Genomic DNA, 18,550 nt, shown 5'->3' with positions numbered 1-18,550 from the left:
TTTGTAGTGACCAATAGTTTGTACCCCTTGTGTGGCGGTACCATGGCAAAATAGACAAACGATTTAATGGTGTCCTATTTAGAAGGTTAAAACTCAAACTCTTGTCGTTACCTTGACATACTCAGCTTCCATGCAAGCTTTGATTTTGTCTCGAAATCGCAGCTCCCCTATTTTCGTTTGCACATAAAATTTCCAAGTAGTCTTCAATTGTAAAATGGTACGAAAAGGCGAATGTTGCTGAAAAATAATAGGTAGTCCTTCAGTAAGCTACTAGGAAAATGTTGTCAATGATATGAACAAAGAAGAGATCACAAACGAATGATCATCTGAAATTGCTGATTTTGGATACAAAACTTGACTTTAAAATCAAACTTTTAATATGTTTATACCATTGGGCTCTTTTTGGTAAATGGCACCATTGTGAATTCTGTGCTTCAATTTCATCATCAGTTTTTTACAGAATTCAACCGTCTGCCCCAAGGATGTTTCTTTTTCCGGCTCGAAAGTAGCTGACTCAGGTTCTTCGTCGTCAAAGGTGTGCCTCAATCCTTTTTCACGAAGTTGGGTTGAGGCTTTTTGTAGCTTTTTTTCATCTCATGAATGACAAACTAACCTGGCGTGGATAACTGGAGCAAGGGCGTGTCTGGATTAATTACTCTCAATGGAAGGACTGGTGAAGACGTCTTTGCTGAAATTGAAAAGTAGCATGATCCAAATTTTATAAAGTTTCGATTATTACTTCTCGATAGATATTCAACTTTTTAAATTATGATGTTACACCGAATCCGATATTCTACATCCAAATACAAGAAATGAATATTTTGTTATGGTTTAGGGACTGGAACTTGGCCGGATAATGTAATTTTGAGACATGCATTAAGTTGAACAAAATTGAATTCTTTTCATTAACATTATTACCGAGCTATTGAAATAAGAACCGTTTCTCGATCGATGGCCCCACTACAAGGGAGAAGTGAAATCAGCACATATTGCTTCAACCGAGGCAGAGCTTGGTTGTCATGCAGATTTTAAAGGGGTTTACTTATGATAATTCTTTTATTCTATGCAATCAGCTTGAATTTAGATAGAAGTCCGAAAATTTAAGAGCAGTTCTTTTGAACTTTCAGGTCTGGGAATCGGTTTAGTGCGTCTTAAGTTTTAATACCTGAAACCCTTGATGATACGCAAGAATCTTTACCCTTTTGTGCTTGATTGTAAGGTTGGTCATTTCGCAGTTTTTCGGAAAAAATCACCTTAACTTTATGACGACCCATCAATTTTATGAAATTTTGTTGAAAAACTGTCAAAACCTGCATTTTCCTAACGCAAATCACCCCAAATTAACTTAAAGATGACACCCCCATTAAAGGATTTTCTCCCAGAGTACCAACCCCTCCTGCTCAGTCCACTCACCCCTACCAAAGGATAGCTGTAAAATTCGTGGCAATATCAGGGCGGGAAGAAGGTTAAGCCTTGTATCGCTCCAAAACCAACTGCGACACGTATCATACATAGATGATTACATCGCTGTCAATCTCGAAGCAATATTATAGCGGGAAGAAGGTTAAGCCTTGTATCGCTCCAAAACCAACTGCGACACGTATCATACATAGATGATTACATCGCTGTCAATCTCGAAGCAATATTATAGCGGGAAGAAGGTTAAGCCTTGTATCGCTCCAAAACCAACTGCGACACGTATCATAGATAGATGATTACATCGCTGTCGATCTCGAAGCAATATTATAGCGGGAAGAAGGTCAAGCCTAATATCGCTCCAAAACCAACTGCGACACGTATCATACATAGATGATTACATCGCTGTCGATCTCGAAGCAATATTTTAGCGGGAAGAAGGTCAAGCCTAATATCGCTCCAAAACCAACTGCGACACGTATCATACATAGATGATTACATCGCTGTCGATCTCGAAGCAATATTTTAGCGGGAAGGGAGAGGTATATAAGCGTTTTTTCATAGGAAACAAAGATATAAAATTTACACCTGAGATTTAAATTCAACAAAAATAAAATGTTACAGCCAACAAGTGACAAACTTGTTGAATCATTGTACGATTCATGAACTTATATCTCTGCTGTATTTCCAGCTTTAAATGCTAGTTTTCTTTATTTTTATATGGCTTTTTAAACACTGTACAGTTGTAAAAATCTAAAAATCTACGTACAAATTTGGGATATAATTTATAACTAGAATGTATAAAAAAGTCTATTTTTCTTTTATGCATTGTCTCGACTGATTATGATTTGTACACATCGGTGCAGGTATTATCAAAGGCATAGTCGACAATAGCTTAGCTCAAACTGAAGTATTCTTGAAGAATCATCAAAAATCAATTAGTCTACATAATATACAGCTCCAGGCTTTTAGGCCTTACTCTTGGTCTATAGGCACTGCTATATGCGGCCACTAGTTTATTTAATTTTTATTATTTAATTTTGGCGAGTGACCAAAATATTTAATTTTGATGGGAACTAACTTTTGGCGAGTTTTGTCTAAATTCGCCAAATTCACCAAAATTAGTTCCCGCCAAAATAAGTTTCCTTAAGGTAATCAATTTTCAGAGCCTCCAAAGCTGAAAAAGTAATGTATAAACTAAATATAAAACAAATTACTTGTATCTATATCGGAATGATTGGTGTTTTCATCATCAGAAGAAATAGAGACGTCAGTCAATTCATCTTCACTCGAGAATTCATCAGTTTCAAAAAAACTTTCTGCATTCGTCATTATATCTTTTTCGTGCTGTGATTCGGTTATGTCCTCTTTGGGTTCAGCGGGTTTCCAAATATCGTCATTGATATCGTTGATATCGACGTTCGGATTCAATACAAATGCGAAAAGTCTTTCTAACTCTGCAATAAAGCTTTTGACATTAGAAACTCTTTCATGTAAAATAAACTGTATTCCAACAGTTTTTTCTACGGCAGTCTGATTGATTAATATGCTTAATTGTTGTTTCCAATAGCAGATTGTATCTTCCATCTCTTGTCTGATGATTAGTACTTCTTCCATTGCCCTTTGTTTGCGAACATAAAATTGGACTAGTGATTTAATCACAATGGTTGGAACGTTCGAACTTTGTCTCTGAAAATAAAAAAAATAATACTGATATTATAATGATACTTATATAAGATATTACCATACGTGATCGACCCAACCTAAATGTAAAAATATTATGTTTAATTTCATGTCCAAATTAACGTACCCAGGTAAATGTGATTCCTAAGCTCATAGCAAAGTCTAGACTAAATTGAAATTTGAATAAAGTGCACTGTAAGTATCAATCTTTAGTCTGTTTTTGACAATTTTCGACCAACTTTTGAATGCACTGTAAGGGTCTGATTTTGAAAGTCAAATTTTTGGTCGAATGTATGGTCGTTTTCAGATTGAGTGCCCCCGGATATATCCTATTTAATAAGTTCACCAAGAGAAGCTGAAAAAAAAACATTCGCTACCTGAAAAACAAAGTTGACAGCGTTATACATCGATGATTTTACATTTAGAGCCTCAATGTACTCCACATTTTTAAATCCAGAAGACATTTCGTGATTCATAGAATTGTAACTTGCCAATAGATTTTTGATTTCCTTGCAAACTTTATTAATCTGTTTGGAAAGTCTTTCAGCGATTGAAGATCCATCTAAAATAAAAATATAAAAACACAATAATATGAAAAACTTATTTGAATGATAATACCTCATCTTTGAAAATTGTTTTGGTATGTGAGCTTTGAATATTTTCTTGGTTCCTTAAATAATCTTACCACCCATCCCATGGACCATTGTCACAAGATTTCAAAAAGTCTTGTCATGTGTTTAACTGAAAGTTTAAGAGTTTCTGTTTCTTAATTCGTTCGCCGGAGTGCTGTTTCAAATAATGAAAGAATACAAAGTAACATTACTTAGTTGAAGTAATTCCAATGCTGAAATGCTCCGCCGTTTAAACATTAAAAATCTTAGAGAAAAATTCCTACACGGAATTCAAACCGGACATAATTTTAAATTGACGAAATTATAGGCCAGTGATTTACCTGCGTATCGTTTTTTTAGTGCTAACAACATCAACCTTTCTGAACACCTGCTGTATAGAGTGGACACAGTCTCGTTGCATTTGTCAGATAAATATTTCGCATGTTCGCTTCGAAAGTCAGCATCTGCAGTTGACCATCTTTTAACAATGCTGTGCTTCTTTTCAAATGACGTTAACGAGCCTTGAAGTCTATAAAAAAGACAATTCTTTTAACTCTAATTACTCCAAGGGGGTGGAATCCTCCGGGTGTGCGATTTTTTATTGATAGCTCCACAAAAAAGGCTCTGCAACTTCATTTTTTCCTTGAGTACCTCTAATTGTAGGGTCCATTCCTACAAAATTTCACGGTCACGGTCGCTTTACTTCTAGATCAGAAGTTTTTCACACCTGGTGGTATCCCCCTTGAGTCTACTACACTAAAAAAGCTTGGATTTAATAGGGTTAAGAAAGGTCAAATAATCATCGTGGTCAAAGTTGAAATGTTATAGAAAAATACTTTTAGAAAGGCAAATGGGAAATATTACCTGTTTGCCTTACGTTGATGCAGAACAGCGTCATTGACTTTTTCACTTATTAAAACCAATGCAGACTCTTTGTAGTAATCTTTCAGTTTAAGATAATACAACTCCTTCCACCCAGAATCTAAGACGAATTGGTTTTAGTATTAGAATGAAAAAGTAACGTCGAATCAAGACAACCCTACCATCGTAATGTCCGATTCTGTAAAGTTTAGAAGGAATCAGTTTCGAGATGCAGAAAGAAAAATCAAATACTTCTCTGTTCCATAGCGCTCAATTCGAACTGAGGTAGAAGCACGTCATCGTTTTATACTTAGATTTAGGTAGCGAATCGAAATAAATTGAGAAAGATAAAGGGGATGTAACCTCTTTGTTTTTCTTCTACTTTATGACTAACGGCATCGTCTTCTTCTCTTTTCCAAGACTTCAACACATCTTCATTGACGTCAACTATGAGATAAGATGTAGGTACCCAGTACTTTAATCGGATTAATTTTCGCGAGATTAAATATTGCGATTTTGCGAATTTTTGCCATTTCGCGAAAACGTGTGAGATTACTGACTCGCGAAATTAAATACAAGCAAAATTTTTTAATCGCTTTTTGGGTGACTATTTGTACCCAAATCGCTAAGTCACTTTTTGGGTGTCCATCTGTACCCAAAAATGGCCATTTTCAGCTATTTTCAGGCTCGTTCGTGAAATTAAATCCACGCGAAATTTTTCAAACCAATGAATCGCTAAATTTAATCCGATTAAAGTACAATGAAAAACTATTTCAACTAAAAAGGTTTAATCTTCTCAAGGCTAAAAAACAAAACTTTACACAAAACTTTATTTTGTCATGGAAGTATTTTCATAGTTACGAGGTTTACATACCAGATAAATTTGAGCATAGGGATTGGATCTCTGATTCACACGATTTAATTGTTTCGTTTGCTTTTTGATGCAAAAATACCAAATGTTTACCTAAAAAAAAAACATGAAACTAGAAAAATAAAAAAACCTCAAAAACCCTTAGCACTGGTCAGCAAACGACTTGAAAGGTTATAGATCACAAGATTTACATGGGAAACCACTCACCGATGTTTCCCATTTTCTTCGAGCCAAAGTGCATCAGTGCGTCACTCAAAAGATCCATGCGATGAGCCGGAGTCATTTCTTTGGTAACTTTTGAAAATGAGCGAAGGTAGGACCAAAGTCTCTCCATCAACTCCCCGTCCATTAGGCCAAAAGAATCCAGTCTTCTAATTGAATTCTTAACCTTAAAGGGATAATCAGATGGTTTGAGATATTTTGCCTATAGATAGCTTCTAGGATTTTAGGAAAAATTTCTAAATTTTTCGGAGTACTTATTTTCCCAACTCAAGTTATACCACTTTGAAATTTTGAAAAAGTGTGAAAAGTCCCTGAAAAGTTCCATTTTTCGAGATTTCATATTGGCATAACTTGTGTTAAGAAAATAAATACACCGAAAAATTTAGAGGTTTTTCCTAAAATCCTAGAAGCTATCTGCAGGCAAGCTATCTTACCCCTCCCTTTATTAAGCATTTTTCCTACCCCTCCCTTTTTTTGAAGGCTCTACCCCTCCCTTTAGAAAAGAGTTCACACTATGAAAGAACTTTGCTGAAACCCTCTCCTTTGTAGATGACCTAACCCCACTTTGATAACTTTCCTCTTTCTTTAAGAAAATCTATTTTGAAATCATGAAAGCGAATGAATGGGCTTAAATTCCATATAGGGTCTTGGGTTATGACTTTCGTGAAAAAAGATTAACGATGAAACGAAGAACATGATAAACATTTACCTGACAATCTCCCCTGTGACCATAGGAATGAAAAACTGGAATTCCGAATTTAAAATTTTTGTATTTGGTATAAGTTTTCTTTTTCTGAAAAGAAGAAATGAATCATTAGTATAGATATCTGTTATTAAATTTGACTTCTAAAAGGTTTTTCTCTACGAAATTTTGAGGCCCTAATTTCTAAATTTATTCAAAGAGATCTAGGGGCATTGACATTACTGTGACGATGAGTAAAAAGAAATACCTGCAAATGGGCTTTTAGTACACAAGCAATATCATATATGATGTGAACACTCAAATCTTTGTCTTTTACATCCTTCAATATTTGATCAAGTATCATCACTGCATAGCCCAATCTAATCAGTTGAAAATTAAAGGAAATAAACTTTATGGCATAGTGAATAATAAATAAATATTATGACATTCTCTCTTAGCTCATTTGCACTCTTTCGCAAAGTTAGACTTCGTCATTATATCAAAGGTTTATTTCATGATTCACAAGGTAGCATATTTTTTGTAAGAGATAGAGATGACAGATCTTTCATTGAATTTTATTCATATTGCTCTAGAATAAAATAATAATCATTCTTCACAATTTATCAATTTATCAAATAAATTTTAATGACCTTCCTTCGCTGTGATCAGTATACCATATTGAATATAAAATACCTTTCACCGTGTTGGGCTTAATTGGTGTCACCGGCCATAGATCAAGATGTAATAGTGAAGTGAATTCATCTTTGCATCCACAGAAATGAACGAGACATTGATTGTGTGCGCCTATTGAAAAGAAGTTTAACAACAATCAAATCAATCATTTATTCCAAAACACCATGAGATTATCTAATAAGGCGGTTTAAAGTATTTTCAATCTTCAGAAAAAATTACATAAAAACCTTAACGCTCCCACTCCATCGAATTGAAGGATAAAATCAATGAAGGATTTAAAAGTTAAAAAAAACGAACAAGAAAAGTACATGATTGATTGGGCCTTACTGCTTCCATAAGGAAAATATACTAAGAGCTATTATTATTATGCAAATAATAATATGACTTAGGACATGGCGAAGGCAATAAAGACTCAACAAATGACAATACCACAAAACTAAAACTTCATTATTACCTGTTTCTGAAATCACTGTAAGAATTCTTGAGTATGATGTAGTACACTTCAGTGTATGTTGACTGGTTGAGAGTACAGAAGCAACTTTGAACAGTTCAACAGTCCCATCAACCTAAAATGAAAGAAGAAATTATTTTACATGGTTCAATTTGCTTTGGTTTTGTTCCGATTGAATAAATTGAACTAATTAATGTTTTCACAAGCACTTTTTCCTGAAAATATGATTTGTTGAATATTTCAAAGGTTCAAGAGAAATTTTAAAGATATTGTTAGATCCTTTTTAACATTTTCTTGAATTCTTCAGTGTTCGAAATAAGCTTTTTTCTTCCACTAAAATATTAGTAAATCATAAATGTTCAAATGTCACCTAAAGGGCAACCATAGTTCGGCCTGAGGGCCAGAATATTTGAAAATTTGCCCCTTCTAGTTGCCTTAAAATCATCTTATTTTTACATCAATCTGCTGAGATATTATAAAAGCTTACTTTGAAGAGAACGAATTTAATGAGTAGGAAAATCCTAAAAATTTTGTCGAATTTTGCCGAAATACCTCGAAACAGTTGAAATTAGTTTGCTCAAAATGCAAGAATAGTAGAAGTTCTCAATAGAAATTAATGGATTCTCAAGGTAACTGGATTACCATTTACCGAGCAATATTGGTCCAGTTATTTTCTCAAAATCTGAAAATTTTCAGGTTGGTGACTCTTATTTTTGGTCGGTTTTAACCAATAACCGACTGCTATTTCGATCACTGATACTTCCAATATCAAATTAAAACTAGAATGAAAAAGTAAGCTTTTACTTAACTACTATTAAGGTTAAATAACATTAAAGATAGAATATAAATCCAAAAAGAAGAAAAAGATAATGACCTTTACTTCAAGTAAATTGTGAAAAGGGATATTTTGATGAATTTTTGTAGCACAATCATAACAATAATAAGTAATTGGTCCACATGATTTACACCATATGTAACCAGCAGGAAAGACTTCTTCGCAAAAACAGCAACATTCTGGGGCAAAGTCCAGCTTTTGTGCATACAATTTTAAAAATTCGGTATTATATCTATCCCAATGTCCTAGCTCCTTTTTTTTCCGAGTTCGTATCTGCCCTTTTTCTGCTGTTCCATATCAGGTGTGTCAACTTCATTGTCAGACAGCATGCTTGTAAAGTTGTCTCTTTCGTGAGGTACATTGGTTTGATATGAAGAGGAAGTTGAGGGAATATCTTTTGCATTTGATCGCTGATTATATTTTGGCGGACCTTTTAATCTAGTTTTTCTTCTTTTGTTAGAAACCCAAGTGCTGGCAACTTTATAAGTTGAACCTTTTCTAGCAGGAAATACCATTAATAAAATATTACAGAATCTAAAAGTAAAATATATTTATTTTAATATTTCAACAAACTTGGCTAGAATTAAACTCATGGTTTTAGTTTTGCAAGGTGACATGTTTTTTCTCTGAATTTCAAGACGATTTTTAATTATGATTTTATTACCAGTGTACTAAAATTGGGGTAAACATGGCTCCGACTGGGGTTTTAGGTCCCTCCGCCAAATTTAGGTCCCCCCAGCTTGATAAAACTTTAGGTCCCAGTATAATAGGGGGGGAAATTTTTGATGAATAATTTCTTTTCAATGTGAATTTTTACCATTTAGTCAATGAAAACACAAGTAAATAAACAGTAAATAAACAGTAAAGTAAATTAGTAGTAGGTTTAGAGAAATTAAAAACCAACAGTAAAGAAAAATATTTAGGAAGTGTTATTTAGCCCCGAGAGTTACATAAAATAATGCACCCCCCACCTGTCAGGAAAAACAAACAGCTCCCATGCAAATTTTAGGTGTAGCTCCCCCACTTAGGCGGGGGGGGTTCCATTCCATGATCATATTTTTGCATATTTTGGCCAGAAATTTTAAGACAACTTTCTATATAATACATGTATGGACAGGGGGGTCAGTAGTAAAATCTCAGACATTACGACGTTTACTACTGTGGTGGTGTGACAAAAAATGGAAAACAAGTTTTTACTACCCAGGGTAATAAAATACCAAAACAGGTGGTATGTATGTGTAAATTTTCAAAAAAATTAATACATTGGTAGTAAAATGTGGTATAAATTTTAAATTTTAGTTAATTTTTGTTACTCTTTGTTTTATGGGATAATTTTACTGAAAAAATCTGAAAATTTTTGTAGTTTGAAAAAAAAAAATATTGGATATTTGTTCGCCGCAAAAAAAAATTCAAAATATTTTGTCAATATAAAAAGACGTTAATTCTGGGGGAAAAACAATAATTTTTGCACTAAGTGCAAAATGTGTCACAAAATTGATGATTTTCTAGCTTTGTTCGTAAAGTTGGTGCAAAAAGCAACCAAAAAATAAGTGGTCTCTATGTCAAAGATGTCCCAAAATATTTTACTACCATAGTAGTAAAATACCTCTTCCAAGAATCTGGGTGGTGTATGTAAAAATAAAAAATCTGTAAAAATCCTTTAACTACACATGTATGTCTGAGATTTTACTACTGACCCCACTGGTATGGATAGATTTCACTCATTCAAATCCATAATTTATTGTCTACCTTGCCTAGCAGTGGCGGTTTCAAATCAATCCTTTATCAATCTGTTTTGAAATTGATCTTTTCCGCACTGCATTTTAGCAGATTTTCTAGGCAAGTACAGTGTTTAGGGTCAAGATTTCAATGTTCTAATATTTCCTTGGAAACAGCCATACCATGCTCTGAAAAATGGCCTTACCACATTGGTGTGCTGAATTTTGTTATGGAAATTTCAATAAAGGTACATAAAAAAACTTGAACAAGACTCAATGTGGGTTAAGTAAACAAAAACTTGTAGTGAATAATGTTTCAAAGACAATCAAATTTAAATCAGTTGATTGATTCTATTGTTGATCCTGTCAGCTTGGTAAAAATTGTGTTTTCATTACATATGTAAACAAAATTCCTTACAAATTTAAGACTGAATGTTTCGCTTAAAGTACTTTCATTTTCTCCAGAGCGGCAAATCTAACCAGGGGGTATATATGAAAAATTAATGTCTTCTTATTTTTAATAAAATGCAGTTTTCTTTTAAAAAAACAACTTATATAATTACTTACTCCAATAAATACTGACTAACTTTTACGAATATTACATGAGCTTATTTTTACTCATTTAAAGGAATTATACGGTGTTATATACACACGACTCGTCTGAAACTGATGTCAGCAAAATTTTAATAAAAGAGACCTTTCAAATTTGTAAATAAAAGGAAGAAAAAAATCTTGCTCCACATTTTTCTTTATTCATTACAAAAGATTCTATTAATTTCAATCTGCTGAATCAACATACATTATAACTATGTAAAAGGTAAATGGCTTTAAGAGAACAAAGAATAATTACAAGAACCCCCGTATTATTTCAATTGATTAATCAGGGTTTAGAATGATGGAGATTAGCACAAACTTCATTCCCCGCCCTTTGCCGCCCAAGTCTTGTATTTTCACCATCTGGGACTTCTTATTTGGATATGAAAAATTCCAAACCAAAATCTACTTTTTAGTAACAAAAAGTAAAAACTTTTTTCAACTGATGGTTGGAACGACTGGAACCAAGGAGTATTTTACTATTTCGTAACAATATGCTTTGACGACCCTGGACACCACCGTTTAGGTTAGTTCTAAAACACCGTACAAACCCATCCACGATGGATATGTATATACGGTGGTATTTAATGTTGGATCTAAAACACCGTACAAACCCACTGTACACGGAAATTACCGGCCACCGTACAGTATATATATGGTGGGTGTACACTGCACTGATAGACTACTCACCGTACATTGTCAATTTCCGTGTACGGTGGGATTTTGAAGGGTGAGGGTGGTCAAAATAAAATGGGTCAGGCTAAATCCACTGTACACCCACCAGACACCTCCACACAATGTACAGCAATGTCAGATGCTTTGAGGACTAATTAATATAGACCTTTTTTCAAAGAGGCCACCCTATTGAATAATTATGTAGTCCAGCAGAAAAACAATGATAAAACCATGCATAATTATTACAATATGCATGATACAGTAATTATGCATGGCTGTATCATTGTTTTTATGGCTGGACTACATAATTATTCAATAGGGTGGCCTCTTTGAAAAATGGTCTATTCTTGGTGTAAAGTTGTATATGTTTTGCATATTTCCGGAGGCAATAATCTCACCCATTAGCCCTGGATATCCAAGCTCAAAATTTTAGGAAAAACAAAGTTTACCTCAGTACAAAGTTCTAAAATTATAGAGCTTGGTCTCCCTAGAGAATGAAACTGAAAACCCAAAACTTTCCTAGCCAACCCAGAGCAGCAAAACAGAAATCAATAAAAAGCAGCCTTACAAGATCTAAAACCATTAACATCCAAAGATTACACCGAGTCCATGAACAAGTTTGCATGCATTATCATGACTAACCATGTTTTCTTGGAAAATGAACTTGCCTCTGTTTTCTTCTTTTTCATGTTTTCATGTAACCGAAAGTTCTACCCCCATATGGAAAATAAAAGTAACAAAAAGAGCCAACACGAACGAACAACTTATCCTTTTCGCCGCCAAAATTTACTTACACTTCAAAGATCTACCATTTTGGTTTTAAAAGTTTATAAAGCGCGCATGCGCATATTATCTTTAAAGATAGAAATCTAATAGTAATCGATAAAGTATCAGATACAACTTGCTCTCCAAGCAGTAGGGAGCAGCGTATACTGATGGGCCATCAATCATACAATAACAGCGTAAGCTGATGTGTATCGTTTACTAGTTACATAAACGGGTGATAAAACAAAGTTTATCCTAGAAAGCTGGTACAATTCACACCGCTCCAATAGTAAAAATATTCTTACCACCTATTACGATTCTTGGTACTTTGTGTGGGAACTGGAAGCACAATAGGCACTGGTAGAACTTGTTCAAAAAGTTGACACGCACCTGCAGTTCTGGAAAACTGTTTTCCACGGACGTTGCGAAGCAGCCACCGTCACACTCAGCGTCAGCATTAGACTAGCAAGCGTCTGTCTTTCCTTGGGCTCAGGAACGTGGGAATAGTGCTTATAATAAAGAGTTCTTATAAAAAATAGAAATTGCCGCGGGAGAGTGGTTTGGAAAGACAGACTAGTTCCAAGTGGTGCAATACGGGATTTTGCTTCAATCTAATCTCAGACAACGTTCCCTCGAAAAAGAGGGAAGATAAAATGAATGGACACGGCTTATTTTTTCTTCTATTCTCATCGCAATATTTGAGTTTCTCGGAGTTATGGATGAGAAAAAAAAAACAAACACAAAAACAGAAAAACGTGGCGAGGACTTCTCCAACTTGTTTGCTAAACTGAGAAGAGAGTTTTTCGATACTTTTAAATGTATATAAACACAGATTTAAACTGTCTTGGCATTCTCTATCTGAGATACTTTATTCATACATTGTTTTTGGCTTGGTTGGGACGTTGATATATTCAAAAAACAAACAAACTCATATATGGATTATTCTTTCACTTTTTCATGTGATTGTTGTGATTGAAAGATTTTTTGATTATGTATGGTTATAAACATTCATGACATGTTTTTAACACTGGGATCTTTAAAATTTTGTTGGCTTGGTACGCCGGTAAATCTCTAGTGCAAGTGCAATATTTATGACATTATGACACAGCTGAGATAGACCTTTTTTTAAAGAGGCAGCCATGTTGAATAATTATGTACTCCAGCATAAAAACAATGATACAGCCATGCATAATTTTTAAAATTTGCACGATAGAGTAATTATCTTAAAAAAAAGGTCTAGTTAATATGCTCACATTTATTGGGTAACAGATCACTGCTTTTTTCTATGGGTACAAGTTAAACCTGATAACCTTATCCCAGAGAATGTAACTCCAAAATGGCTACAGAAATCCTCAAAAATTAGGATGGAAAGTATGGTATTTATATAACATTTTTGGTGGTGCAATATGGTGTGGAATTGATGAAAAGTGAAGTGGTAATTTGGAATTTAAAAATTGAATGCTTTTTATGCGGAAACAATATTCTGACAAGCTGAGACACATCTTGGTTCTATTTGTGAATGAAAATAACAACATTTTACATTGAGAATGACTGGTTTCCTGGGCTTTTGGATGCCCGTCGTTTAGCTGGATTTCACTACCTTTGACTCTAATGTTAGATGTACGAGGATGTTTTGGGTTTGCACTACTGGCAGACTTCCAGGGGGGGGGCACTTAGGCAAGGTTTAAGTAGGGGACATGCCGCTGATCAGGGTCCATTTTTCACACTCTAGTAGAGATATCTGATAGGGTCCCAAAATTTACTAATTTCCAAGATGTATGTAGTCAATGTAGACAATTTTTAGGGTGGAAATTTAAAAATATTGGAATTTTTCGTCTACTTTAAGTCACTTTTGCCAATTTACAGGGTTAAAGTGGGAAAATATTTTTTGTTTTGAATGGGCCCCAAATTTACCAAACATTCATATCTCACAGGGTCCACTTTTCAAACTCCAGAGCAGCACGTCCCCGTCAGTCACCAAGGTCAGTGCCCCCGGCAGACTTCTACCTTGTGATTTTGTGTTGTCCCCTGGTGTTGTTGAACAAGTTCAGACTGAAATTTACACGTGAAAGTCTTTCAAACTTACAGTTTGAAAGTTTATGAAAATTTTGATTGGATTTTTGCCAATTTAAAAAAAAATCTACTTGGATTTGGAAGTAATTTTATGTAGATACTAAATATATAATTTTTATAGCAAAATTCAATATGAGCAATATGAACAAGTACATATAATTTTTTGTTTTGTAAAAGCTGTTGTTTCTTATTGGCTTCTACAAAAAAAAGTTTTCTTATGCCTGCAGTGGCCTGCTCTTTTATATTTTTGATGTCGTTTTTCTAAAAAATTTTCATCTTTTTCTTTTGAAAAAGATTTTTCCCCTTATATGAATATTTTTGTTTTGGGGTACCTATAGGTGGTAGGTACAGTCCAGTTCATATTCTTTTCATTCAGACAAAAATATCATACTTTTTGTGAATAAATCCTTGTCTTGTTGTTGGTATCTTGTTAGTGCATTTATGCATGAATTATGGAAGAAAGAACTTTCAATTTTTTCAAAAAATAAAGCTTCTAAATTGACTTCCATTGTACTCACCTTCTTTTATAATACATTAAAATCAAAAAAATAGTCATGATGTGAGTTTGTTTTAATTTGAGTGAATTGAATTTAGTTCAGCATTTAGTTTTTTCAAGAAAAATCTCATTAAAATAATAATAATAATAATAATAAAGCATGAAAAGTACCGAGTTTTGTTTACTTTTTTATTCTAATCCATGAGAGTGAGTGCGCTGTTTTTAGTGAGCACTCCGCCGCGGTATAAAAAGCACTCCACCGTTTATTTATTAAATAGCGCCTTTTGGAACTAGTCGTTGTATTCAGTGAACATATAGAAAAATATATCCTATTGCAAGTTTAATCTGCAGCAAAATACAACGACGTGGTTTACTAGTCTACGTCAGCATCAAAGTTTTTATAGCACCTCGGGGTGATTTTCGCAAATTCTTTTTCATGAAATGGCACCTGTACAAAACCCTTTGTCGAGAGTTTGAAGAACCAACCACCATTAAGTTCGATGTAATCGTAGTCCATCTCAATGGAAGGTAACACCTAGTAGAAAAATTAAACAGTGCGTTTTATTTCAGAAGTAACCTTCAAACCGATTCCAAATGTTATAACACTCTCAAAATTGAAATCTAGGTTCAAAGACGATTTAATAAATCCAAATTCTGCCTCCATGTGTGACCTGATCTTCTCTTTGTATAAGTCAATTTTTTCACCAAATTGTCGATTGGCACAGAGTGTCTCTAGATATTCGTCAATCGAAGAATTATATTTGAAAGCGTACGTTGCTAAAAAAACGAGAAAATAAAAGAATCAGCAAAGTCGAAGATAGAAACAGCAAAGCAAAAACAGACAGCCCCCTCTAAAGTTTGGGATAGTAAATGACAATCGAACGGTAAATCACATGACATACCGTTTGGCTCCTTTTTAAAAATGGCGCCATTATGGATACGATGGTTCAATTTCATCATCACTCGCCTTACTCGGTCAATGGCCAAACCTGGGAGGTTTCCTTTTCAGAAACGAAGGGTTTTGGGGTTTCACCCAGCAAGGATACTTGTTGGTGACGAAATCCTTGCTCCTGAAGATGCCGTGATGCCTCTCGAATTTTGTAATCCAATTGCGGTGAGCAACATACCACTCGTGTGGACACATATCCTTTCGGAACTTTGTCCTTGACCAGTTGTGAGCTGTAGTCCTAAAGCAATGGAAGTGTGTTAACGGTTGGCTTAACTATTTCTCTATCAGAAACAACATCAAAGTTAAATCGATGTAATTTGTATTAGCATTAAAACAATTAACTCAAACAAAGCTGAATTTTTATACCTTTACCACTTGCTTAAGTTTTGCCAAAAGCAAATCTGATTCCCCCATCTCTTTGGTGTTTCTTGTTTTGATGGGGTGCTTTGTATGTTGTACACGTTTTTCGACATCGTAGACGGGATCATAAATCTTGGTCTCCGTCAAACTTATTGCTCAGCATTAGTGAACGAAACGGGAAAACTTGATCTGTGTCTCCAATCTAAGGGTTAAATAATGAATGATGTTCTCAAAGAACGAACCAAGACACTATTTAAAAAGCACACTCTAATCACAATTAGGACTAGATTGTAGACTAGAGGAATAATTCAAAGACTAATCGTCCTATATCAACAGGTCATTGCACAGACTATCAAAAACTTACTTCCCTGTCTCTTCAGCTCCTAAATGAACGTGACACAGACTAGAGCAGCTTTAAGCTTTAATTTAAAAGGTCATTACAAAGACTATCTAAATACTTATATACCCCTGTCTCAAATTCAAAAGTGACGTTACACAGACTAGAATTTCTCTAGTCTTAAAAACAAGTATAATTTGGTCAAAATAGGCCTTTGCTAGAGTGCTGACGAATACAGGGGGTTTGTTTAAGGCCGGCGACCGGCGATTTTCGCCGACCTCAAAGCCCAATCTGAGTTCAAAGTCGCCGGCCATAAAGTCTTTTCTAGATATCCTTGATGAATGATTTTGTTTCTGAAAATTGATTTTTTGTGATCATATCTTCTTGTTAATGAAAGACTTCATTTATATCATTCTCTTGAGTGTTTCTTCAAGTAAAATCACAGGCTTCTTATATTTAAAAGAATCATGATTATAATAAAACTTTGAAGTGCAGAAGCTTAAAACATCACTTGAAGTATATTGCTATCTTTTACAGTAGTGTAATATTTTCTCATCCACTCTCTTTGTTTACTTTTAAACAATAATCATATAACGCCTACACAACTATATTACACGCATTATCAAGCCCCAGTGAAAAAATGACTCACAAGAAGGCAATTAAAGCTGAGTGATCTCAACCCCAGTGCGAAATTGAAATAAAACTGTCCACCCGGTAAAATTTTAAGAACCCAGGCCTACTATTATTTCAAATATCAACTATAGAATCCAAAAAAGTTAGTGCTACATTCACAAAAGTAAAAACATTTACTAGGTCTTTACAATTGGAACGCCATAGGTAACCCCTTACAACATAATTCAAAATTCGAACCGGTACAAAAGAGGCTCAAATTTCCACCCAAGAGGATATGTTATTCTAAATATGTCCAACACCTTTCACTCTTTTCAATAACACCGTAGATACATATACACTGATAAGTCTGCCAATAGTAAGATGGTATTTGCTCTTTATCCTTGATCCTTTCTTCAGTTATTAGATTGATATAAAATATAATTACGATTGGTCTTTGGAGGTTGATATATTCTTTGAAAACTCGACCTCTGACACCCAGGGTTTGGCCTTTTAATTAGAAAGCGTTGTAAGTCTTTATAAGATACCTTTTTCTGTTCAGCTGATTGTAGTATCTTGGATGCAACTTCGACAGCCGGAGGGTCCTCTACATTTAGTTTTTTGGAGGGTGGAGGCGTCAAACTTGGCTTTCGTTGTGATTTGTTGCGAAACAAGCTCCTGATATCACTTGAACCTTTTATCAAGGAAAAATAAATGTTATCGTAAATGTACAAATAAATCGCAAATTTTAGCATCAGCTATTTCGAGATGAGTCTCAAACATTCTTACAGTTAATTTGCAAGCAAATCATCTTTCGCTCTACTGCCCTACGTAAGAGGATCTGTGGAGGTTGGTTGGGAAATGTTTACAAATCTGTGTGCTATTTTGTAAAGAAAAAGACTCGAGACCTACTGGAGTAAAGTGAAGCTTTATGCGAACTCGGAGTGTAGTGAATCTTTTAGTCTGAGCTCATTTAATATTCTTCCGTCGGATTGGATGAAAACATCAAAGGGTTATATCCAACCTTTTCAGATCATCATATTCAGTGCATCCCTTTAGAGCAGAGCATGGTGCGCGTAGAACATTCATGATCTGTTGTCAGATTAGCTCATGCAACATGCTTATTTTTCCCATTCAATGATTTTAAAGCCAAATTACGAAAATAAAATCTTAGCCCAGCAGGGAATAAAAACTCTAATTTTTCTCTATTGACAATAGCTCCAATAGTTTCTTAAGCATAAGGCATCCTTAGTGTATGCTTAGTTTATTGACTATCTTCAGTCTTGATGGAAAACAAATGCACTGGTTTCATGACCCTGGTGTGACCTACTAATCATTGAACAATTTCTTCTGCCCTTGTGAAAAACATTGCTTTATCGAGAAGATTTTCATAATATATTTGATGAAAAATATGGCGCGCCATCACAAAATATGTGGTGTGTGCAATGAAGTGTAAGCCGGAAGGGCTAGAATTGAATCTCCTTGGTGAGATTTAAAGCCTTCCCATCCAACCAAAGTTGCGCGACCTTGAGCAACCCACCTGTTTTTCTACAAATAACAGATAGAAACTAAAATTTTCCACTAGCTTTAAAAAAATATACCATTCAAAAACAAAGAAATCACAAAATCCTATCCTTCTCTATAAGAAA

At 34.5% G+C, this 18,550-nt stretch overlaps 1 protein-coding gene across 1 annotated transcript; it reads right to left on the bottom strand.

Annotated features, from left to right (window-relative positions):
- Nucleotides 1–2,566: 2,566 nt before the first annotated feature.
- Nucleotides 2,567–6,722, bottom strand: LOC136815460 (uncharacterized). The gene is made up of 9 exons (XM_067071914.1): nucleotides 6,615–6,722; nucleotides 6,374–6,457; nucleotides 5,650–5,830; nucleotides 5,446–5,535; nucleotides 4,935–5,018; nucleotides 4,575–4,692; nucleotides 4,052–4,239; nucleotides 3,477–3,661; nucleotides 2,567–3,105 (listed from the first exon to the last, which is right to left on the bottom strand). The coding sequence occupies exons 1-9, from the start codon at nucleotides 6,708–6,710 to the stop codon at nucleotides 2,614–2,616; spliced, it is 1,518 nt and encodes a 505-aa protein (XP_066928015.1). The 5' UTR covers nucleotides 6,711–6,722; the 3' UTR covers nucleotides 2,567–2,613.
- Between the last annotated feature and the right edge of the window lie 11,828 nt (nucleotides 6,723–18,550).

This window comes from Clytia hemisphaerica, unplaced genomic scaffold (assembly GCF_902728285.1).
Source record: "Clytia hemisphaerica strain Z4C2 unplaced genomic scaffold, Clytia hemisphaerica genome assembly, whole genome shotgun sequence".
Taxonomy (NCBI): Eukaryota; Metazoa; Cnidaria; class Hydrozoa; order Leptothecata; family Clytiidae; genus Clytia; species Clytia hemisphaerica.
Note: the sequence above shows the minus strand (reverse complement) of the source record. Positions and strands in the feature narration are given on the sequence as shown.

Excerpts from the sequence above, each read along its gene's own strand:
- LOC136815460 (XM_067071914.1), bottom strand. The coding sequence starts at position 6,710 with ATGATACTTGATCAAATATTGAAGGATGTAAAAGACAAAGATTTGAGT. Across the intron at positions 5,831-6,373 it reads GTCACAGGGGAGATTGTCAG|GTTAAGAATTCAATTAGAAG; the intron begins GTAAATGTTTAT and ends TATCCCTTTAAG. Across the intron at positions 4,693-4,934 it reads AGTAGAAGAAAAACAAAGAG|ATTCTGGGTGGAAGGAGTTG; the intron begins GTTACATCCCCT and ends AATTCGTCTTAG.